The 24,438-nt window shown below is 41.9% G+C and overlaps 1 protein-coding gene and 1 long non-coding RNA gene across 4 annotated transcripts; one reads left to right on the forward strand and one right to left on the reverse strand.

Moving 5' to 3' along the window:
- Positions 1-1,179: 1,179 nt before the first annotated feature.
- On the reverse strand, positions 1,180-19,664 carry mier1b (mesoderm induction early response 1b, transcriptional regulator). 2 transcript variants are annotated; one of them, XM_017471037.3, is made up of 13 exons: positions 19,604-19,664; positions 7,198-7,222; positions 6,732-6,871; positions 6,458-6,646; positions 6,114-6,225; positions 3,665-3,729; positions 3,471-3,543; positions 3,223-3,374; positions 3,023-3,104; positions 2,808-2,899; positions 2,604-2,731; positions 2,235-2,347; positions 1,180-2,148 (listed from the first exon to the last, which is right to left on the reverse strand). In XM_017471037.3, the coding sequence occupies exons 1-13, from the start codon at positions 19,661-19,663 to the stop codon at positions 1,910-1,912; spliced, it is 1,470 nt and encodes a 489-aa protein (XP_017326526.1). In that variant the 5' UTR covers position 19,664; the 3' UTR covers positions 1,180-1,909. The 2 variants fall into 2 exon arrangements, with proteins under 2 accessions (XP_017326526.1, XP_017326525.1); XM_017471036.3 differs by having other exon boundaries at positions 2,808-2,902.
- LOC128632959 (uncharacterized) lies at positions 18,703-22,866 on the forward strand. 2 transcript variants are annotated; one of them, XR_008396650.1, is made up of 3 exons: positions 18,703-19,680; positions 21,040-21,344; positions 22,741-22,866. It is a non-coding gene; the product is annotated as an uncharacterized LOC128632959 (long non-coding RNA). The 2 variants fall into 2 exon arrangements; XR_008396651.1 differs by having other exon boundaries at positions 19,036-19,150.
- The last annotated feature ends 1,572 nt before the right edge of the window (positions 22,867-24,438 follow it).

Raw genomic sequence — 24,438 nt, forward strand, 5'->3', positions numbered from 1 at the left:
ATCTGCACTTATTCTACCTGAGAATACTTTTTTTTTTATCAGACCAAATGTGAACTTGGTTTTCATTGTTAATGTAGAAACATTTAATTTTTTTGAAGGCATCTTTGTTCTACAGCATTTCTTTGCATGAGCCTAAAACTTCTGCAGTTCTGTGCGTGTGTGTGTGTGTTTATTTATTTATTTATTTGTGAAATAGGACATTTATTAGTTACACCTCTGCGTTTTCTCTCAAATTGCTGTTTGTATTTCTGTTTGTATGAGAGTGGAGTTTTCTCTTGCAAAGCAGATTGTGTTTGTTTCCGAAATGGTAATTTTATTTGTTTAGTTTTGGCACAAATTTATCTCTATATTCCTCATGCTGTCCAGTGTTCACTCCTTCTGTTCAGCATTGGTGAGTGATCTCACGTTCTGCTCACACTGGACTCTTCTAGTCCTTATAAAGGGGTTTAATTAGGTTCCAGATGATGATTCTCTCACCAGTATTGATTTTAAGGACCTGAACATTTGGAACGTATGGAGCCTTGGGCCATAGATGACGTGGACCAACATCAGGAACAAGATGATCAAGTACAGATACATCTTAATAAGGCATGACCATTGCGTTGTGCTTCCACACTGGAGGGATTTCCGGTCACCACCGCAGGTCTCAGGGACATCTCTGGTCTCTTTCAGTAACACTGTAGACACTAGAGAAGTTTACATGCACACATTCTGGCTCATCAGTGTCTTTATTGGTGGGAAAAAGAGAGGCCGCTCTTTTGGCGTATTTCTGGGTGAAAACCCATAGCAGCGTACTCTGACGTGGAAAGGCAGGTCTGCTAACGGGTGAAACACTTTCGCCATGACATTTTCAGCCCGTCTCGATCCCCCCTAGACACACAATGTTTTCTCTCGTTCGCTTAAAATGGTGAACAGAACTAAACAGAAAATGAAAAACGTACCACATTCTGTCTCTGATTCAGGTGAATGGACTAACAGACGTAAAAGGATGCAAACACAATATTAAAGACATACAGAAATACAAGCATGAAATTAAACTGGGGAAATGATAAACTGTGTCTGTTCTTAAAAATCTCGTGTTTCTCAGAGTTACTGTGAGCAGAAGGTGAAGATAAACCCCGACCTGCTGACGCTGAACTTTCAATAAAACTTGCTTTAAAAAGAAAAAAACCCACACGATTAAGGAGACTGAGATTGATTTCATTTTCATCTCGAGGTCGTTTTTGTCGCAGCTCAAAAAAAATAAACCACAAACTGAAGTTTTGTCTTTAAAGGAAGGGGAAGGACAGAAACAGGAAGTGTACAGAGCAATTATCAAAAGTGTGATTTCTGTACAAATCTGTACAATCCCGCCAGAGCGACGCCATGTCCAGACAGACACCTGTCTGTCTCTCTCTCGTCTCTCTCTCTCTGACCGTCCGTAGAAAATATAAATATATCTCAGAGGTAAAAAAATAATCAGGTAAATTCCGGTACAAATAGAATAGACATGTTCTGTGTAAAACCAGACTACGCTAACCAGCATCTCGTCCACCGCAACTTTGGATTGTGACAAAATCCTACAATCAGGATCTGTAAAATAAACCCCCACTGTCTTATTTGTATTTGGTATGGCCTTTGGTTTCTGCTCCATCGGCAATTCAGTGTTCTTTACACCCCAGGAAAGTCCATTTCAGCACAGATGGGGGAGTCCTGCATCACAAGTGTTCTGTAATCTCGGAAGAGTCCATTATGGCATAGGCGAGGGGAACCCGAGTCCGTTCTGCTTCAGGAAATCAACCTTGGAAGAGTCCATTTCAGCTCGGACAGGGGGTCTATCTCTGTCCTGCTTCAGCAGTTCAGTTCTCTAACCTCAGAAGAGTCCATTTCGGCGTGGACAGGGGGTCCGGATGTGTCCTGCATCAGCAGGTCAGTTCTCTTTAACCTCTGAAGAGTCCATTTCATTGTGGACGGGGGGGTCTGACTCTGTCCTGTATTTTTTAGCTGGCCGTTCCGCACTTTGGCCGTCTTGTTGACGCTTTAGTGATCCGTTCCGTTCACAGCCGTTGGAATCGCGGGACGGGTCGGTTCCGTCCAGTTGCAGATTCTCGCGTTTCGCGTCCATGTGGGCGGAGTCTGCGTTTAGGACGGAGCCGTGTGTGCTCAGACCTGCAGCAGAGAGTAATCAGTGTATTAATATACTGTAATATCGTGTTAATATGTTAAAATAAACAGTAAAATGTGTTCGTGCTCACCGTTGTGGGTGGAGCCATCTTCTCTCTCTGATTGGCCAATGGTGGTAAGGGGCGTGGCTGCTCGACTCGATGCTGCACTCTCAGTCTCATCTAACAGCCGATCCATATAATCCCTGAAAAAACGGTATAACAGAGCACGCCTGCTTATAATCACTCGATAACTTCGCATACGGCTTCGTAACATGGCTAAAGAATACTCGTTTCTGATTGGCTGGCAGGTCTGCACTCTACGCTTTTAATTACTTGGTAGGCAAGTGAACATGTTTTATAGGAATGAAACAAACACAAACAGAGTTGTAACCATAGCAACAATTATACTGCACTAGCGTGTTCGTAGGCAGAGGTGTATATGTGGTAGGGAGCACGTACGTCACGCCCGGGTGAAGGTTGTACTTCCTCTTTCCGAGTCGCGTTTGCTGAGCGAAGAAGTCATATCGCTCGGATTTCTTCCACATGTAATAGAAGGCTACGCACTCTCCCACTGACCGCGTCCTGACCTGAAACACACGACGTTACTGCGTCGGAATCATCAGCATCACCGCGTCGACACCGATACATAACGCGGAATCTTACCTTGTTAGCTTGGATGAGGTGAAAATCTTTCCCATAAGCCTTTAGGCCCTGTTCAAAATGTCTACATTCCTCCTCCGTCCACACAGACAGCTCTTCTGTGGAGGAGAAGAGATCAGACAACTGTACATACACCCTGAACGATGCTAACGCAGATTCATTCTAGCTAGCGTTAAACGAGTGTTAGCATCATGGTGCGGTTTTCTGGACACTCTCACCTCGGGCCGCTTTAACGTTAAACCGCAGTCTTCTCAGAGCTTCTTCTGTGTCAAAGTCACACTTTACTAGTTCATACAATGCCTGGGCGCGCACACACACACACACACACACACACACACACACACATTTTCACCTACATTAATAACACACACACATCAAAATGCTAATTACCTGTTCGTTTTCGTTATTGTGTGATTACCTGTTCGTTATCTTTGATGTGAGAGCCCTCAGGTATGGCGTCGACCCCGGTCTCGTCCCCGGTGCGTTTACACGCCTCTGTTAGGAACTCCACCACCGTATGCTCGGGGAGGAACTCTGGGTTCCAGAGCAGCTGATCATCATTCTCGTAGACTGAACACCGACAGGAGAACGTCATGAAACACACACACACACTTAACCCTGCTAGCGTCTCTCTGTGACGAGGTGATGTGTGTATGAGAAGCATACCTCGCTCGTTCTCTTTATATTTACAGAGTCCTGCAGGAGTTTCAGCCTGGTACATCGACCCCACCATGATCTCCTTTCACACACACACACACACACACACACACACACACACACACACACACACACAGATGATCAGCCATCACTCACAGCACAGTACAAAGCAGGAAGGAACATAAAACAGAGGGAGCGTTTACTTTTTTCCAGTCCTCTGAGGGAACGTAGTCCTCATCCTCCTCAGACTCCTCGTCCACTTCGTTATCTGGGGAAAAAGGCGGGTTTCCGTTTACACAGCTGTGTGATACGCACTAGCGGTCGACTGAGTGATGGGGTTTGATAACTGATCGTGTTATCAGCAGAAATCCACACCGAGAGTTTTTCCCGGTTGCGTCGGTTACGGGAGCGGCTGAGGAGGGCCCACTGTCATTATACAGCACGAGAGCGGCCTCTAGAGGCAAAATAAAAACCAACACTGATGCCTCCTGCTGCTTCTTGGTTATAGTTCATGCCATGTTTCTAGGTTATAATTAAAAAAACTCACATTTGACCTGTAATATTTAGGATTCCTCCATAAGGAGGAAGCTTATTATTATTCTCATTATATCCCTAAAGTGTCCAATAACGCTGAATGGGAAAAAGTTGTAAAATTTGGCACACTGATACTACAGGCCACGAGTAACGCCCACAGGTGGCGCTACAGGCCACACCCAAAATGTACATAATTTTCTCTCCACCCCTTAAGTCCAAAATGTCTGAAAATTGGTATACATGCCTTATTTCTCATGAGGAACAAAAAGTCATCGGGAGCCATAAAGTCCACCATGATAGATTTTCCAGTACATTGAAAATTTGCCCAAAATTACAAAAAAATCGCTCCTCATGAACCGTAGGTCTGAGTGACTTGAACTGTGGTACACAGGTGTGGGATACATGTCTTTCTATAGGGTGATGAGCCATAAGGAATCATAAAAACTAGCCAAACTATTTACATATTGGTGAATTGACAACTGTTGCATGTATTTCTTGAACATTAAGCTATGGACTTGATCTCTTCAGCAATATTTGACTTTTATTGTTATGTTTTCATTCAGGTTGGCGAGTATTAGCGCGGTGTACAGGCGAGTATTAGCGCGGTGTACAGGCGAGTATTAGCGCGGTGTACAGGCGAGTATTAGCGCGGTGTACAGGCGAGTATTAGCGCGGTGTACAGGCGAGTATTAGCGCGGTGTACAGGCGAGTATTAGCGCGGTGTACAGGCGAGTATTAGCGCGGTGTACAGGCGAGTATTAGCGCGGTGTACAGCGAGAATTAGCGCGGTGTACAGGCGAGTATTAGCGCGGTGTACAGGCGAGTATTAGCGCGGTGTACAGGCGAGTATTAGCGCGGTGTACAGGCGAGTATTAGCGCGGTGTACAGGCGAGTATTAGCGCGGTGTACAGGCGAGTATTAGCGCGGTGTACAGGCGAGTATTAGCGCGGTGTACAGGCGAGTATTAGCGCGGTGTACAGGCGAGTATTAGCGCGGTGTACAGGTGAGTATTAGCGTAGTGTACAGGTGAGTATTAGCTTAGTGTACAGGCGAGTTAGCGCGGTGTACAGGTGAGTATTAGCGCGGTGTACAGGCGAGTATTAGCGCGGTGTACAGGCGAGTATTAGCGCGGTGTACAGGTGAGTATTAGCGTAGTGTACAGGTGAGTATTAGCGTAGTGTACAGGTGAGTATTAGCTTAGTGTACAGGCGAGTTAGCGCGGTGTACAGGTGAGTATTAGCGCGGTGTACAGGCGAGTATTAGCGCGGTGTACAGGCGAGTATTAGCGCGGTGTACAGGCGAGTATTAGCGCGGTGTACAGGCGAGTTAGCGCGGTGTACAGGCGAGTATTAGCGCGGTGTACAGGTGAGTATTAGCGCGGTGTACAGGCGAGTATTAGCGCGGTGTACAGGCGAGTATTAGCGCGGTGTACAGGCGAGTATTAGCGCGGTGTACAGGCGAGTTAGCGCGGTGTACAGGCGAGTATTAGCGCGGTGTACAGGCGAGTATTAGCGCGGTGTACAGGCGAGTATTAGCGCGGTGTACAGGCGAGTATTAGCGCGGTGTACAGGCGAGTATTAGCGCGGTGTACAGGCGAGTTAGCGCGGTGTACAGGCGAGTATTAGCGCGGTGTACAGGTGAGTATTAGCGTGGTGTACAGGTGAGTATTAGCGCAGTGTACAGGTGAGTATTAGCGCGGTGTACAGGCGAGTATTAGCGCGGTGTACAGGCGAGTATTAGCGCGGTGTACAGGCGAGTATTAGCGCGGTGTACAGGCGAGTATTAGCGCGGTGTACAGGCGAGTATTAGCGCGGTGTACAGGCGAGTATTAGCGCGGTGTACAGGCGAGTATTAGCGCGGTGTACAGGCGAGTATTAGCGCGGTGTACAGGCGAGTATTAGCGCGGTGTACAGGCGAGTATTAGCGCGGTGTACAGGCGAGTATTAGCGCGGTGTACAGGCGAGTATTAGCGCGGTGTACAGGCGAGTATTAGCGCGGTGTACAGGCGAGTATTAGCGCGGTGTACAGGCGAGTATTAGCGCGGTGTACAGGCGAGTTAGCGCGGTGTACAGGCGAGTATTAGCGCGGTGTACAGGTGAGTATGAGAACAGTACTGACTGTTGAAGTATCTGCAGTTCTGAGAGTGGAGAAGTTCTTTAGCAGAGAGAGAACGACCTTCACCACCACTCTGACTGTCCACACCATGAGACACACTCTTCACACATTCATCCTGGAAAACGAAAACACACACACACACACATACTATTATAAAGATTGTAAAATGAATAGAACTGATAGAAATTTTAATAATAGTACGGATATACTACACACCCTCAGCCAAAGCTATAAGCACAGAGATGACGAACAGATTAATAGTGAATATATTAATGTACAGTAATGCAATGATCAGCGCTGAGAGGAAGTAAAACTCCAGGTAACGCTGATCATACGGAGTGGTTCACCTTGTTCCTCTTGAGCTCCCCGGTGCTCCTGCTGCTCTCATCGTTATCCACCTCCTCTACTTCATCATCTTCATCCTCCTCCTCTCCGTCGTCTTCCTCCTCCTCCTCCTCCTCTTCCTCTTCCTCGGGAGAGCCAGAGGCCTCGTAGCCGTACAGACTGCGCAGCTCCTGGATCGGCATCTCGCCCTCCTAATCACGAGGAAAAACCCAACACCGTTCACTATACATACTACTGTGTGTGTACTGTGTGTGTGTGTGTGTGTACACGCGTTACCCGTGTGAGCTCTTCTATCTCTGCGGTGAAGGTGGTGTCTCTGGTCAGATCCTCGTCCTCTCCTGTACGTTCGTCCTCAAACTCATTCACTCTCTCTATGGACCGGTCCAAATCCACACTGTCTGATCCCACAGACACTCCTGTACGTACACACACACACACACACGGTGTGTAACCGTCGCTGGGTTATATATGAACAGATAAATAGTATGAATGTCGTTCTGTAACAAATTAATTACAACTAATTGTAGTTGTTGGTAAGCTGCTGTGGTGTAAGAGGAATAAAACACTTGGGGACGTGCTGTTAGAGGAAAATAATCAACTTCAGACCACCCCAATCACACCACCCTGACACTCAGTATTTTACTGTAATACACACACACAAACACAGTGTGTATCACGTTACTATGCGCTCCAATATTAATGTATAATAGAGATTATATGAAGGTACGTATCAGACACTCACCTGGGCTTGAATTCCCCAAGGAGGACTGTAACAGAACACAAACACACTGAAGTTTAAAACCATTACGACACGATGAAAGACCAAGAACATCTGAGAACTGTAGTTTTATATTTATTATATATATATATATAAAACATGTAGTAGCATGATTCTTCATCTACAGAGTAACGATAGAAGACGACAGTAACATTAAGAAGACGAGAGTAACGATAGAAGACGACAGTAACATTAAGAAGACGAGAGTAACGAGAGAAGACGAGAGTAACGATAGAAGACGAGAGTAACGAGAGAAGACGACAGTAACATTAAGAAGACGAGAGTAACGATAGAAGACGACAGTAACATTAAGAAGACGAGAGTAACGAGAGAAGACGAGAGTAACGATAGAAGACGAGAGTAACGATAGAAGACGACAGTAACATTAAGAAGACGAGAGTAACGAGAGAAGACGAGAGTAACGAGAGAAGACGAGAGTAACGAGAGAAGACGAGAGTAACATTAAGAAGACGAGAGTAACGAGAGAAGACGAGAGTAACATTAAGAAGACGAGAGTAACGAGAGAAGACGAGAGTAACGAGAGAAGACGAGAGTAACGAGAGAAGACGAGAGTAACGAGAGAAGACGACAGTAACATTAAGAAGACGAGAGTAACGACAGAAGACAAGAGTAACATTAAGAAGACGAGAGTAACGAGAGAAGACGAGAGTAACGAGAGAAGACGAGAGTAACGATAGAAGACGAGAGTAACGAGAGAAGACGAGAGTAACGAGAGAAGACGAGAGTAACGAGAGAAGACGACAGTAACATTAAGAAGACGAGAGTAACGAGAGAAGACGAGAGTAACGAGAGAAGACGAGAGTAACGATAGAAGACGAGAGTAACGATAGAAGACGAGAGTAACGAGAGAAGACGACAGTAACATTAAGAAGACGAGAGTAACGAGAGAAGACGAGAGTAACGAGAGAAGACGAGAGTAACGAGAGAAGACGACAGTAACATTAAGAAGACGAGAGTAACGAGAGAAGACGAGAGTAACGAGAGAAGACGAGAGTAACGACAGAAGACGAGAGTAACGACAGAAGACGAGAGTAACGAGAGAAGACGAGAGTAACATTAAGAAGACGAGAGTAACGACAGAAGACGAGAGTAACGACAGAAGACGAGAGTAACATTAAGAAGACGAGAGTAACGACAGAAGACGAGAGTAACGAGAGAAGACGAGAGTAACGATAGAAGACGAGAGTAACATTAAGAAGACGAGAGTAACGAGAGAAGACGAGTAACGAGAGAAGACGAGAGTAACGAGAGAAGACGAGAGTAACATTAAGAAGACGAGAGTAACGAGAGAAGACGAGAGTAACGACAGAAGACGAGAGTAACGACAGAAGACGAGAGTAACGACAGAAGACGAGAGTAACGAGAGAAGACGAGAGTAACATTAAGAAGACGAGAGTAACGACAGAAGACGAGAGTAACGACAGAAGACGAGAGTAACATTAAGAAGACGAGAGTAACGAGAGAAGACGAGTAACGAGAGAAGACGAGAGTAACGAGAGAAGACGAGAGTAACGACAGAAGACGAGAGTAACATTACGAAGACGAGAGTAACGAGAGAAGACGAGTAACGAGAGAAGACGAGAGTAACGAGAGAAGACGAGAGTAACATTAAGAAGACGAGAGTAACGAGAGAAGACGAGAGTAACGAGAGAAGACGAGAGTAACGAGAGAAGACGAGAGTAACATTAAGAAGACGAGAGTAACGAGAGAAGACGAGAGTAACATTAAGAAGACGAGAGTAACGAGAGAAGACGAGAGTAACGAGAGAAGACGAGAGTAACGAGAGAAGACGAGAGTAACGAGAGAAGACGAGAGTAACGAGAGAAGACGACAGTAACATTAAGAAGACGAGAGTAACGACAGAAGACAAGAGTAACATTAAGAAGACGAGAGTAACGAGAGAAGACGAGAGTAACGAGAGAAGACGAGAGTAACGATAGAAGACGAGAGTAACGAGAGAAGACGAGAGTAACGAGAGAAGACGAGAGTAACGAGAGAAGACGACAGTAACATTAAGAAGACGAGAGTAACGAGAGAAGACGAGAGTAACGAGAGAAGACGAGAGTAACGATAGAAGACGAGAGTAACGATAGAAGACGAGAGTAACGAGAGAAGACGACAGTAACATTAAGAAGACGAGAGTAACGAGAGAAGACGAGAGTAACGAGAGAAGACGAGAGTAACGAGAGAAGACGACAGTAACATTAAGAAGACGAGAGTAACGAGAGAAGACGAGAGTAACGACAGAAGACGAGAGTAACGACAGAAGACGAGAGTAACGACAGAAGACGAGAGTAACGAGAGAAGACGAGAGTAACATTAAGAAGACGAGAGTAACGACAGAAGACGAGAGTAACGACAGAAGACGAGAGTAACATTAAGAAGACGAGAGTAACGACAGAAGACGAGAGTAACGAGAGAAGACGAGAGTAACGATAGAAGACGAGAGTAACATTAAGAAGACGAGAGTAACGAGAGAAGACGAGTAACGAGAGAAGACGAGAGTAACGAGAGAAGACGAGAGTAACATTAAGAAGACGAGAGTAACGAGAGAAGACGAGAGTAACGACAGAAGACGAGAGTAACGACAGAAGACGAGAGTAACGACAGAAGACGAGAGTAACGAGAGAAGACGAGAGTAACATTAAGAAGACGAGAGTAACGACAGAAGACGAGAGTAACGACAGAAGACGAGAGTAACATTAAGAAGACGAGAGTAACGAGAGAAGACGAGTAACGAGAGAAGACGAGAGTAACGAGAGAAGACGAGAGTAACGACAGAAGACGAGAGTAACATTACGAAGACGAGAGTAACGAGAGAAGACGAGTAACGAGAGAAGACGAGAGTAACGAGAGAAGACGAGAGTAACATTAAGAAGACGAGAGTAACGAGAGAAGACGAGAGTAACGAGAGAAGACGAGAGTAACGAGAGAAGACGAGAGTAACGAGAGAAGACGAGAGTAACATTAAGAAGACGAGAGTAACGACAGAAGACGAGAGTAACGACAGAAGACGAGAGTAACGACAGAAGACGAGAGTAACAATAAGAAGACGAGAGCAACGAGAGAAGACGAGAGTAACGAGAGAAGACGAGTAACGAGAGAAGACGAGAGTAACGAGAGAAGACGAGTAACGAGAGAAGACGAGAGTAACGAGAGAAGACGAGAGTAACGAGAGAAGACGAGAGTAACATTAAGAAGACGAGAGTAACGACAGAAGACGAGAGTAACGACAGAAGACGAGAGTAACATTAAGAAGACGAGAGTAACGACAGAAGACGAGAGTAACGAGAGAAGACGAGAGTAACGATAGAAGACGAGAGTAACATTAAGAAGACGAGAGTAACGAGAGAAGACGAGTAACGAGAGAAGACGAGAGTAACGACAGAAGACGAGAGTAACGAGAGAAGACGAGAGTAACATTAAGAAGACGAGAGTAACGACAGAAGACGAGAGTAACGACAGAAGACGAGAGTAACATTAAGAAGACGAGAGTAACGACAGAAGACGAGAGTAACGAGAGAAGACGAGAGTAACGATAGAAGACGAGAGTAACATTAAGAAGACGAGAGTAACGAGAGAAGACGAGTAACGAGAGAAGACGAGAGTAACGACAGAAGACGAGAGTAACGACAGAAGACGAGAGTAACATTAAGAAGACGAGAGTAACGAGAGAAGACGAGAGTAACGACAGAAGACGAGAGTAACGAGAGAAGACGAGAGTAACGAGAGAAGACGAGAGTAACATTAAGACGAGAGTAACGACAGAAGACGAGAGTAACGACAGAAGACGAGAGTAACATTAAGAAGACGAGAGTAACATTAAGAAGACGAGAGTAACGACAGAAGACGAGAGTAACGAGAGAAGACGAGAGTAACGATAGAAGACGAGAGTAACATTAAGAAGACGAGAGTAACGAGAGAAGACGAGTAACGAGAGAAGACGAGAGTAACATTAAGAAGACGAGAGTAACGACAGAAGACGAGAGTAACGACAGAAGACGAGAGTAACGAGAGAAGACGAGAGTAACATTAAGAAGACGAGAGTAACGACAGAAGACGAGAGTAACATTAAGAAGACGAGAGTAACGAGAGAAGACGAGTAACGAGAGAAGACGAGAGTAACGAGAGAAGACGAGAGTAACGACAGAAGACGAGAGTAACGACAGAAGACGAGAGTAACATTACGAAGACGAGAGTAACGAGAGAAGACGAGTAACGAGAGAAGACGAGAGTAACGAGAGAAGACGAGAGTAACATTAAGAAGACGAGAGTAACGAGAGAAGACGAGAGTAACGAGAGAAGACGAGAGTAACGACAGAAGACGAGAGTAACGAGAGAAGACGAGAGTAACGAGAGAAGACGAGAGTAACGACAGAAGACGAGAGTAACGACAGAAGACGAGAGCAACGAGAGAAGACGAGTAACGAGAGAAGACGAGAGTAACGAGAGAAGACGAGAGTAACGAGAGAAGACGAGTAACGAGAGAAGACGAGAGTAACGACAGAAGACGAGAGTAACGAGAGAAGACGAGAGCAACGAGAGAAGACGAGTAACGAGAGAAGACGAGAGTAACGAGAGAAGACGAGAGTAACGAGAGAAGACGAGTAACGAGAGAAGACGAGAGTAACGACAGAAGACGAGAGTAACGAGAGAAGACGAGAGTAACGACAGAAGACGAGAGTAACGACAGAAGACGAGAGTAACGACAGAAGACGAGAGTAACATTAAGAAGACGAGAGTAACGATAGAAGACGAGAGTAACGAGAGAAGACGAGAGTAACGAGAGAAGACGAGAGTAACATTAAGAAGACGAGAGTAACGAGAGAAGACGAGAGTAACGAGAGAAGACGAGAGTAACGAGAGAAGACGAGAGTAACGATAGAAGACGAGAGTAACGAGAGAAGACGACAGTAACATTAAGAAGACGAGAGTAACGAGAGAAGACGAGAGTAACGAGAGAAGACGAGAGTAACGAGAGAAGAGGAGAGTAACATTAAGAAGACGAGAGTAACATTAAGAAGACGAGAGTAACATTAAGAAGACGAGAGTAACGAGAGAAGACGAGAGTAACGAGAGAAGACGAGAGTATCATTAAGAAGACGAGAGTAACGATAGAAGACGAGAGTAACGAGAGAAGACGAGAGTAACATTAAGAAGACGAGAGTAACGACAGAAGACGAGAGTAACATTAAGAAGACGAGAGTAACATTAAGAAGACGAGAGTGACATTAAGAAGACGAGAGTGACATTAAGAAGACGAGAGTGACATTAAGAAGACGAGAGTAACGAGAGAAGACGAGAGTAACGAGAGAAGACGAGAGTAACATTAAGAAGACGAGAGTAACATTAAGAAGACGAGAGTAACATTAAGAAGACGAGAGTAACATTAAGAAGACGAGAGTAACGAGAGAAGACGAGAGTAACGACAGAAGACGAGAGTAACGACAGAAGACGAGAGTAACGAGAGAAGACGAGAGTAACATTAAGAAGACGAGAGTAACGACAGAAGACGAGAGTAACGACAGAAGACGAGAGTAACGACAGAAGACGAGAGTAACGAGAGAAGACGAGAGTAACATTAAGAAGACGAGAGTAACGACAGAAGACGAGAGTAACGAGAGAAGACGAGAGTAACATTAAGAAGACGAGAGTAACGACAGAAGACGAGAGTAACGACAGAAGACGAGAGTAACGACAGAAGACGAGAGTAACGACAGAAGACGAGAGTAACATTAAGAAGACGAGAGTAACGAGAGAAGACGAGAGTAACGAGAGAAGACGAGAGTAACGAGAGAAGACGAGAGTAACATTAAGAAGACGAGAGTAACGAGAGAAGACGAGTAACGAGAGAAGACGAGTAACGAGAGAAGACGAGTAACGAGAGAAGACGAGAGTAATGAGAGAAGACGAGAGTAACATTAAGAAGACGAGAGTAACGAGAGAAGACGAGAGTAACATTAAGAAGACGAGAGTAACATTAAGAAGACGAGAGTAACGATAGAAGACGAGAGTAACGAGAGAAGACGAGAGTAACGAGAGAAGACGAGAGTAACGAGAGAAGACGAGAGTAACGATAGAAGACGAGAGTAACGATAGAAGACGAGAGTAACGAGAGAAGACGAGAGAAACATTAAGAAGACGAGAGTAACGAGAGAAGACGAGAGTAACGATAGAAGACGAGAGTAACGAGAGAAGACGAGAGTAACATTAAGAAGACGAGAGTAACATTAAGAAGACGAGAGTAACGATAGAAGACGAGAGTAACGAGAGAAGACGAGTAACGAGAGAAGACGAGAGTAATGAGAGAAGACGAGAGTAATGAGAGAAGACGAGAGTAACGACAGAAGACGAGAGTAACGACAGAAGACGAGAGTAACGACAGAAGACGAGAGTAACGACAGAAGACGAGAGTAACGAGAGAAGACGAGAGTAACATTAAGAAGACGAGAGTAACGATAGAAGACGAGAGTAACATTAAGAAGACGAGAGTAACGATAGAAGACGAGAGTAACATCAAGAAGACGAGAGTAACATCAAGAAGACGAGAGTAACATCAAGAAGACGAGAGTAACGAGAGAAGACGAGAGTAACGAGAGAAGACGAGAGTAACGAGAGAAGACGAGAGTAACATTAAGAAGACGAGAGTAACGAGAGAAGACGAGAGTAACGATAGAAGACGAGAGTAACGAGAGAAGACGAGAGTAACATTAAGAAGACGAGAGTAACGAGAGAAGACGAGAGTAACGAGAGAAGACGAGAGTAACGAGAAGACGAGAGTAACGAGAGAAGACGAGAGTAACATTAAGAAGACGAGAGTAACATTAAGAAGACGAGAGTAACGATAGAAGACGAGAGTAACGATAGAAGACGAGAGTAACGAGAGAAGACGAGAGTAACATTAAGAAGACGAGAGTAACATTAAGAAGACGAGAGTAACGATAGAAGACGAGAGTAACGAGAGAAGACGAGAGTAACGAGAGAAGACGAGAGTAACATTAAGAAGACGAGAGTAACATTAAGAAGACGAGAGTAACGAGAGAAGACGAGAGTAACGAGAGAAGACGAGAGTAACGAGAGAAGACGAGAGTAACGAGAGAAGACGAGTAACGAGAGAAGACGAGTAACGAGAGAAGACGAGAGTAACGACAGAAGACGAGAGTAACGAGAGAAGACGAGAGTAACATTAAGAAGACGAGAGTAACGATAGAAGACGAGAGTAACATTAAGAAGACGAGAGTAACATTAAGAAGACGAGAGTAACGAGAGAAGACGAGAGTAACGAGAGAAGACGAGAGTAACGAGAGAAGACGAGAGTAACGAGAGAAGACGAGAGTAACATTAAGAAGACGAGAGTAACGAGAGAAGACGAGAGTAACGATAGAAGACGAGAGTAACGAGAGAAGACGAGAGTAACATTAAAAGAAGACGAGAGTAACATTAAGAAGACGAGAGTAACATTAAGAAGACGAGAGTAACATTAAGAAGACGAGAGTAACGATAGAAGACGAGAGTAACGAGAGAAGACGAGAGTAACGAGAGAAGACGAGAGTAACATTAAGACGAGAGTAACGAGAGAAGACGAGAGTAACGATTGAAGACGAGAGTAACGAGAGAAGACGAGAGTAACATTAAGAAGACGAGAGTAACATTAAGAAGACGAGAGTAACGAGAGAAGACGAGAGTAACGAGAGAAGACGAGAGTAACGAGAGAAGACGAGAGTAACATTAAGAAGACGAGAGTAACATTAAGAAGACGAGAGTAACGAGAGAAGACGAGAGTAACGAGAGAAGACGAGAGTAACGAGAGAAGACGAGAGTAACATTAAGAAGACGAGAGTAACATTAAGAAGACGAGAGTAACGATAGAAGACGAGAGTAACATTAAGAAGACGAGAGTAACATTAAGAAGACGAGAGTAACGATAGAAGACGAGAGTAACATTAAGAAGACGAGAGTAACATTAAGAAGACGAGAGTAACGATAGAAGACGAGAGTAACATTAAGAAGACGAGAGTAACATTAAGAAGACGAGAGTAACGATAGAAGACGAGAGTAACATTAAGAAGACGAGAGTAACATTAAGAAGACGAGAGTAACGATAGAAGACGAGAGTAACGAGAGAAGACGAGAGTAACATTAAGAAGACGAGAGTAACATTAAGAAGACGAGAGTAACATTAAGAAGACGAGAGTAACGAGAGAAGACGAGAGTAACGAGAGAAGACGAGAGTAACATTAAGAAGACGAGAGTAACATTAAGAAGACGAGAGTAACATTAAGAAGACGAGAGTAACATTAAGAAGACGAGAGTAACGATAGAAGACGAGAGTAACGATAGAAGACGAGAGTAACATTAAGAAGACGAGAGTAACATTAAGAAGACGAGAGTAACGATAGAAGACGAGAGTAACGATAGAAGACGAGAGTAACGATAGAAGACGAGAGTAACGAGAGAAGACGAGAGTAACATTAAGAAGACGAGAGTAACATTAAGAAGACGAGAGTAACGATAGAAGACGAGAGTAACGAGAGAAGACGAGAGTAACGAGAGAAGACGAGAGTAACGAGAGAAGACGAGAGTAACATTAAGAAGACGAGAGTAACATTAAGAAGACGAGAGTAACGAGAGAAGACGAGAGTAACGAGAGAAGACGAGAGTAACGAGAGAAGACGAGTAACGAGAGAAGACGAGTAACGAGAGAAGACGAGAGTAACGACAGAAGACGAGAGTAACGAGAGAAGACGAGAGTAACATTAAGAAGACGAGAGTAACGATAGAAGACGAGAGTAACGAGAGAAGACGAGAGTAACATTAAGAAGACGAGAGTAACATTAAGAAGACGAGAGTAACGAGAGAAGACGAGAGTAACGAGAGAAGACGAGAGTAACGAGAGAAGACGAGAGTAACGAGAGAAGACGAGAGTAACATTAAGAAGACGAGAGTAACGAGAGAAGACGAGAGTAACGATAGAAGACGAGAGTAACGAGAGAAGACGAGAGTAACATTAAGAAGACGAGAGTAACATTAAGAAGACGAGAGTAACATTAAGAAGACGAGAGTAACATTAAGAAGACGAGAGTAACGAGAGAAGACGAGAGTAACGAGAGAAGACGAGAGTAACATTAAGACGAGAGTAACGAGAGAAGACGAGAGTAACGATTGAAGACGAGAGTAACGAGAGAAGACGAGAGTAACATTAAGAAGACGAGAGTAACATTAAGAAGACGAGAGTAACGAGAGAAGACGAGAGTAACGAGAGAAGACGAGAGTAACGAGAGAAGACGAGAGTAACATTAAGAAGACGAGAGTAACATTAAGAAGACGAGAGTAACATTAAGAAGACGAGAGTAACGAGAGAAGACGAGAGTAACGAGAGAAGACGAGAGTAACATTAAGAAGACGAGAGTAACATTAAGAAGACGAGAGTAACGATAGAAGACGAGAGTAACGATAGAAGACGAGAGTAACATTAAGAAGACGAGAGTAACATTAAGAAGACGAGAGTAACGATAGAAGACGAGAGTAACGAGAGAAGACGAGAGTAACATTAAGAAAAAAACGACTTATCGGACATTTTCAATTAGTATAAATAATTGAATTATTGTATCGCCGCAGTTCTGGTATAAGATTAGTCAGGACACTGGTGGCTTTCTGTGTGTGCAGTTTCATGACTGTGTGTTTAACTGCTGGTGAGCAGGGGGGTGGGAAAGGGGCGGAGTTTGAGCTCCCTGCTGGGCAAACAATTCACACCTCTCCACGAAAACACTGAGACGGCCATAAATCAGAGAGTAGGAGTAAAGCTTTTTTGACAGTAAAACACCGTATACAACTGCCACAATAAAATTATAACATTTAAACCAAAGATCGGTCTTGTGTAAACGTTTACAACCTTACATTTCCTACATAGACGAAAACCCAGTTCACTCGCGGTTTTATAAATCACGCACATTTCCGTCGGTATAAAGTCCATCAGCTTTATTGACGAAAATAAATGCAAAGTTCCAGATTTAGTCACAAATGTCCTCTTCAAAATGCATTAAGTGTTTTGGTATCACACTCCTCTGGAATATAGTAAGTAGCCATAAACTAAACTGAGAGACATTCTAAAAAAGCTAATCTCCTTTGGCTATGCTGAACAACCCGCCTCCTAAATTATAATCGGGCAGTCTAACTTGATTGACACCCACTTGGACCAATTGTAGATACTTCTAGCTTTCAAACAAGCCCAAACATGACATGACTGACCACTCAGAGGCTGAGAAAATCAAATGCGTAATCAGCACAGTGCTACAGGGCCGTGCAAACTATCAGGAAATGCCAGCTCCGCTCTAGTGGTCTTCCGGCAGAACTTTATACAGCAGGGTTTCGCATGTTGGGCAGTTTTTTTTCTCATCGCTAATTTTCTACGGGTTTATCGGAGTCCTATAGCGGCAGCGTGCTCCCGAAAAAGCCTGAATGCATCACAGCCTCTGGAGCAGTTATTTCCGAGTGGCTTTTTTTTTTTTTTTAGGAAGACTATGTGGATTGAGTTGAGGGGCTCTATCTACCCCCCGAGAAGTCAGAGGAGAGGGGTCACTCGTGTGTCTATCATTTGAGCCAGTCGGAGAGCAAGTGCTCCTTCACCTGGGGCTCTGGCACTATTTTTAATAAACATTATATTTTATAAGTATGTTTCAGACTTTTGTGTGTGAAATTACACATTGTGTTACAGTTCATGCTACTGCCATTTGGTGCCATTTGGAGAGGTTATTTTGTGCCTTTTTAAAAAAATGTTTGCTATTTCTAGAAGTCTGCCATTTTTAAAGGCTTTGTGCCATTTAGAGAGCTTTTTTTGTCATTTGGAGAGGTTTTTTACCTGTGTTTGGATAACCTTTCACACAATTTTAGTGGTTAGAGATAACTTCCTCATATTTTGGGTGTTCCTGGACAAGTACTTGGGGCATCTTTGAGACCAGGAATGGGGTTGATATCAGTATTTGCTGTGAAGATATAACATTTGTGTTAAAAGTAAAGCTTTTTTTATAATTAAAAAAAATAAATAAATTCTGAATATATTGCCCCATGTAGGCTAGGCAAAAGAAGAAATACTTGAGATAACTACTAATTCTTAAATTCTTAAGTGTCTACTTTCATATGAGCCATTAACCAACTGTGGTGTGTGAGATCACAAAACAAATCAGTGCTGAACACAGGGACCCCCAAAACACACACAAATGCCATTTTTTGGCTACCGGCAAAAGGGGTTAAGAAGACGAGAGTAACATTAAGAGAAGAGAGTAGAAGCTAGAAGTATCTACAATTGGTCCAAGTGGGTGTCAATCAAGTTAATTTAATAATTTAGGAGGTGGGTTGTTCAGCATAGCCAAAGCAGATTAGCTTTTTTAGATGGTGTCTCTGTTAGTAATTAGTTTATGGCTAATTACTAAATTCCAGAGGAATGTGATATCAAAACACTTAATGCATTTTGAAGAGGACATTTGTGACTAAATCTGGAACTTTGCATTTGTTTTCTTCAATAAAGCTGATGGACTTTATAGAGTAACATTAAGAAGAAGAGAGTAACATTAAGAGAGAAACATTAAGAGAGAGTAATGATAGAATAAAAGTTAGAATAAGAATTTAGTAAAGTTAGAATAAGAATTTAGTAAAGTTAGAATAAGAATTTAGTAAAGTTAGAGTGATATTAGAATAATATTATAGTTATAAGTAAATACTGTGTATTAAATCTCTGTTTTTGGATTTTAATTTGCCAAAGCTGGCGTACGTGACCACTAAACTTCCTCCAACACACACACACACACACACACACACACACACACTAATCCCGGGTTAAACGGCGTTAATTCGCTGTAAACTCCGACACTGAGGAGATATTATGATTTCTTCCCGCGCAGTAAGTTTTACCTCAGTTTTGTCTCCACACAGAGAGTTGGCTTTGCTAACACTGCTAGCGCTGTGTTCTCATTATCTAGCAGCATCACTCCACACAACTACAGCCTTAATAACCACACCGCTTCCCCTCAATAAAACACCCGCTCCGCTCCCACTACCGTCTCAGAAATAACCCGGGATCAATTCACAGTAAACCCGGGATCATTTCATAATAAACCCGGGCTAACAGCGCGAGCTGGCTAATAAGTTTGCAGGATGAAAATAGTCAAATCCAACAAGTTTTAATAACTAAAATCGATCAGATTTATACCGCGCCACAGAATAAAATCCACATAGTATATTTTTAAAATACAAATTTCTCAGATAATGCACAGATTGATAAAATTAAAGTAGAGGCTTTTTTTGTTTATTTTTGTTTTTAAGAAGAAAAATCATTTAAAATTTCGTTTCTCACCTCCGCCATATTGGCTCCTCTGAAAAGTCCCGGATGTACCTGCCTGCGCATGCGCAGCATCTGGCTGTTTCTCTGAGGTAAAAAAAGTAAATAAACAATGAAGTTTTAACAAAGTGCTAAATGTATATGCATGAATGAACATTTGTGAAAATGTATCAAATAAATCATCAAATTATAGTGTTTCAATCTCATAATTAAAGAAAATGAATTAATGTAATCATTTGTAGTTAATTATAATGAGTTATTTAATGTAAAATGTATATAATGTTTAAAAACTTATTTAATTTTGAAATATTAAAATTCTGTAAGTAAAAATATATATATAATACTTTGTTTACAAATTAATTTGAAAAAATTGTCATTTTAATTGCATAATTTTATTTATTTTACCATTTATTTACTGGTTTATTTCTGTACAGTGGATAAAAAAAAAGATTTTTACACATGCCTGTTGAAACCAATGAAACTAAAATAAATAATGTCAGAACTTTTTCCACCCTCAGTGTAAAGATACAGCATATAAAACTTATGTGAAATACAATCAGAACCATTTTAGTGGAAAATAGGGGGGTGGACTGGGGATTACAATAACCTTATTTGTTGCATAAGTATACACCCCCCTAAATTAATACTTTGTTGAAGTGCCTTTTGGTAACACCATTCCTTTGTATATTTGGATGTATGCTTTGGGTCACTGTCGTGCTGAAATGGGAAATTCCTCTTCATCTTAAACTTACTAGCAGACACCTGAAGCTTTGTCTGCTGGTATTTGTAGTATAGCTAGTATTCATGAGTCCCTCCACCTTGATTAAAATTCCCAGCTGAAGAAAAGTATCTCTAAAGCTTGATGCTGCCACCTCCATGCTTCACCGTGGGGATGGTGTTCTTTTGGTGATGTGGGGGTTTTATTTATTTTTTGCACCAAACAAACCTTTTGGAATTATTATAACGATTGGAATTGGTCTCATCAGAACATAACACATTTTGCCACATGGTTTGGGGTGATTTAGTTGAGCTTGTGTGGTTTTTTGTGAGAAAGGGCTTCTGTCTAGCTGCCCTACCCCATCGCCCAGACATAAAGAATATGAGAGATTGTTGTCACATGCAGAGAGTGTTCCTGCAGCTCCTTTAATGTTACTGTAGGTCTCATGGCAGCCTCCCTGGTAAGTTTTTTTTCGTGTCCTATGGAGAGAGATCCTGTCCTTGGTGATGTCACTGTGTTCCATTTTCTCTACTTGTTGATGATGGCCTTCACAGTGTTCCATGGTACATCTAATGTTTTGGAAATTCCTTCTCCTGCTCGATTCCTTTCAATAAATGAGATACTGTTCATGGCTTCAGCAGCTGGATGAAACAATGAGTATGTGAAGGTCTTTATTTGGGGTTAATCAGATAACAGATTCCATCCATCTTCTCTACCGCTTACTCCTTTTCAGGGCCACGGGGAACCTGGAGGCACAAGGCGGGGTGCACCCTGGACAAGGTGCCAGTCCATCGCAGGGCACAATCACACTCACACATACTGATTGGGGCTCCCCAATCAGCCTACCATGCATGTCTTTGGACTGGGGGGAGGAAACCGGAGTACCCGGAGGAAATCCCCGCAGCACATGGAGAACATGCAAACTCCGCGCACACACAGGGCCACGGTGGGAATCGAACCCCCGACCCTGGAGGTGTAAGATGAACGTGCTAACCACTAAGCCACTGTGCTCCCTGATAACACATCTTTAATTATAAGGTAGGGTGTATTTGAACTTTTTTTATTTTCCTGTTTTTCCCTAAAATGTTTCTCATTTTTATTTCACTTAATTTTATATGTTATAATTTCACATTGAAGGTGGAAAAAGTTCTGACATTAATTATCATGGATTCCTTTCTTTCTTTTTACATCATAAAACCTGCCATTTTATTAGGGGTGTATAGACTTTTTATATCCACTGTAGCTCTGCAGCTTTTCATGTCATTATATACAGAATTTCCCCTTTTTAATAATTTTATTTAGGTAAACTGTATTTACCAGCATGCAATATCCATTAACAAAAAGGGCAGAGACGAGTTATTAACAGTATTTTAAATCACATAAATCATATGGAATGTCATAGTGTCTATTTATAAAACGAACATAAACTCTGTTATTGCATGGCATAATATGCAAATAATACACAATTAACAATAATATATACACAATATTAAACAATCCATGTATACACACTACAGACCAATGTAAACAATTATATACATATAAAAAGTAAAAAAAAAAAAACATTGTATATCTTAGAGAACAAGTTACATCCAATTAAAGACAGTTAAATATCTTAGTGTTTAGTATTTATTGCACAAAATATAATATACGCTAATATGGTGCACTCCAGAATTATTGGCACCCTTCATAAAAAGGAAAAAATAATATTTGTGTAAAATAAACAACATATAAAAAATTGCACACAAGCAACTATTTCCTTTTTTCTTAAAGCATGCTTTGTAACCCTGATATACTAACATGCCTAAGCAATGTTGTAAATAAATAAATAAAGCAATGTTGTAAATATTATTTTAAGCTTGTTTACTGCCCAGGAACTCTGTTATTACTTTTAACCATTTCCTGTTTCCCCGGGGTATAAATATGATATTACTTACATGTAAAAAAAAACATTTTCATCCATTTCCATTGGACAAACTAAAGAATCTTTAAGAGGCAGCTAGTTGTTGACTGCAAATCAAGGAATTGATATTTAAAAAATATTAATATTAATTAAAAACAGATCGAAATTTGCCAGGAATTAGACACATGAGCACACTTCACTCACTCCACACAGTTTAGTTGATGTTTATAGAACTTTGTCAAGTTTGAAAATCAACAGTTAAACAGTTCTTTCATAGCAACAAGCTGCTTGGAGGCTCTGTACGATTGACTAACATCCATCCCTTTCTTAATAAATAACATTTATTATATCAGATAGATTCTCCAGAACAGACCGTTTTATATTCCAGTTATAGTTAATGCTCTTTATGATAGATTAACGCACATGTTCATGTTAACAGCCCATTCCACTCAGGTCACTGATTCGGTCTATTTTAAATCCAAAGCAGTTTTTACGAGTGTCTCTCTTACGCGACGCTCTTCTCCTCCACAGCATGGACCAAATCTTTTTCTTCACACTCACATCCGACTCTGTTCTGTTCATCATCAGGAGTTCTGAATCTACGTTCACTGCTGCGGTCGTATTCATCACCTCCTAAACACACACACACACACACACACACACACACACACACACACTGTAACTAAAGTATTAGGTTTGTTTGGTATCATACAAAAAGTGTGTTCACTATTATAGTGCAATAAAATAGAATCATTTTTTTTATCCATTAGCATCACCACATCAAACACCAGACGTTTCAGAAACCAGGCACAACTGCAACAATACAAAACTTTAAAAATACAGACAAATAAAATATATATAATAATCATATTCTTTGTATTATATTATGTTGTTAATATTATTATATTATGTTTTATTTGATAAGAAACTTAGCTGGATCTGTACAATGTACAAATGGTATTTGTAAAATTATTCAAATATAATAAAAGAATAAAAAAGATCAAACCTTTTGACGTTCTTTTCACATTTTTTTCTTTTCAAGTTGAGTGATTCAGCATAAATATGTCATTTTTGAAAACACTAAACTGAGGTCGGGTCTTCACGTACATTGACTTGACTTTGACTTTATCTATGAGATATTTCTGCTTATTTGAGGTATTTGTATAAATTTTGTGTGTAGCTTTTTAACGAAAATAAAGAATAAGTTGTTATTCCATGTAATGCTGTGAGATTTCCTGGCCTATAAAAAAAAAAAAAACTTGGACGTTTGTAGGAAAATAGCGTTTTAAAACTGAATATATTAAAAATAGCATACACTTTAGTAAAGAATAAAGAATGCGAGAAATTGTGGATATGAAAATTGTACAAATTCTGAAAACACACATTATATATACGTGCAGTAATAACTGTGATTTGTTGATCCCTAAGATTAACTATGACAGCTAGGTAAAAGCATGCGGGGTCGGTGTGGAGGAGACAGAATCCAATTGCACAGTACTGCTCCTGACTCCACTGCTCTGGCCGAGAATCAGACCCAGGTGAACGTGTTGTAGAACATCAAGCAATAGTTCCATATCATCATCACAACACACACACACACACACACACACACACACACACACACACACATATATGAATCCATGAGTTTGGAGGTTGAACCTTTGACCTGCGAAGGTATTTTTCCTTCCTCCTTCTCTACAGCTCTTATTGTTATACTTGAGGCGTTTGTTTATGATGTGCTATCACTGCGCTGGTTTGCTCATGCAAATGTTTTCAAATTGCCTTTTGTATTTTAAACTGAAGAGAAAAAATAACACGTTCAAAAATAAGCATGGGGGTGAGGCCTGAAGCTATAAGGGTGGAACTCTAATTCAATTGAATTAAAGCTCAGGAAAGTCAATTAGGATGTGCCATCGTTTCCAGATGTTGAGATTATTATAATGTAGCTCACACTCTCACATTCACCTGCCCAATCAGTTACCTTCTGAAATCCAAAAACACTTCACAATCATATAAACAAACAAAACCAACAGATGGGTGACATGCAGGAAAAAAAAACCCTCCTCCCTCAGAGCAGAGATACTAACCATGAGCTGGAGTGAAGTTAGTGGTTTAGCGCCGGACTTCAGAAACACGCTGATCATCAGGACCCCGTACACTAGTGTGTAGTGTCTGATAGCCATCACCTGTTCGTTTGGAATAAACCTGATCTACACACTCATATTTATA

This window comes from Ictalurus punctatus, chromosome 7 (genome assembly GCF_001660625.3).
Source record: "Ictalurus punctatus breed USDA103 chromosome 7, Coco_2.0, whole genome shotgun sequence".
Classification (NCBI taxonomy): Eukaryota; Metazoa; Chordata; class Actinopteri; order Siluriformes; family Ictaluridae; genus Ictalurus; species Ictalurus punctatus.

What these genes read in the sequence shown, in the direction of transcription:
- mier1b (XM_017471036.3), bottom strand. Translation starts at nt 19,663, where the DNA reads ATGCTGCGCATGCGCAGGCAGGTACATCCGGGACTTTTCAGAGGAGCC. An exon ending in GAGGAGCCAATATGGCGGAG is followed by an intron (nt 7,223 to 19,603) that starts GTGAGAAACGAA and finishes GTTCTGTTACAG; the next exon opens with TCCTCCTTGGGGAATTCAAG. An exon ending in ATATAAAGAGAACGAGCGAG is followed by an intron (nt 3,375 to 3,470) that starts GTATGCTTCTCA and finishes GTCGGTGTTCAG; the next exon opens with TCTACGAGAATGATGATCAG.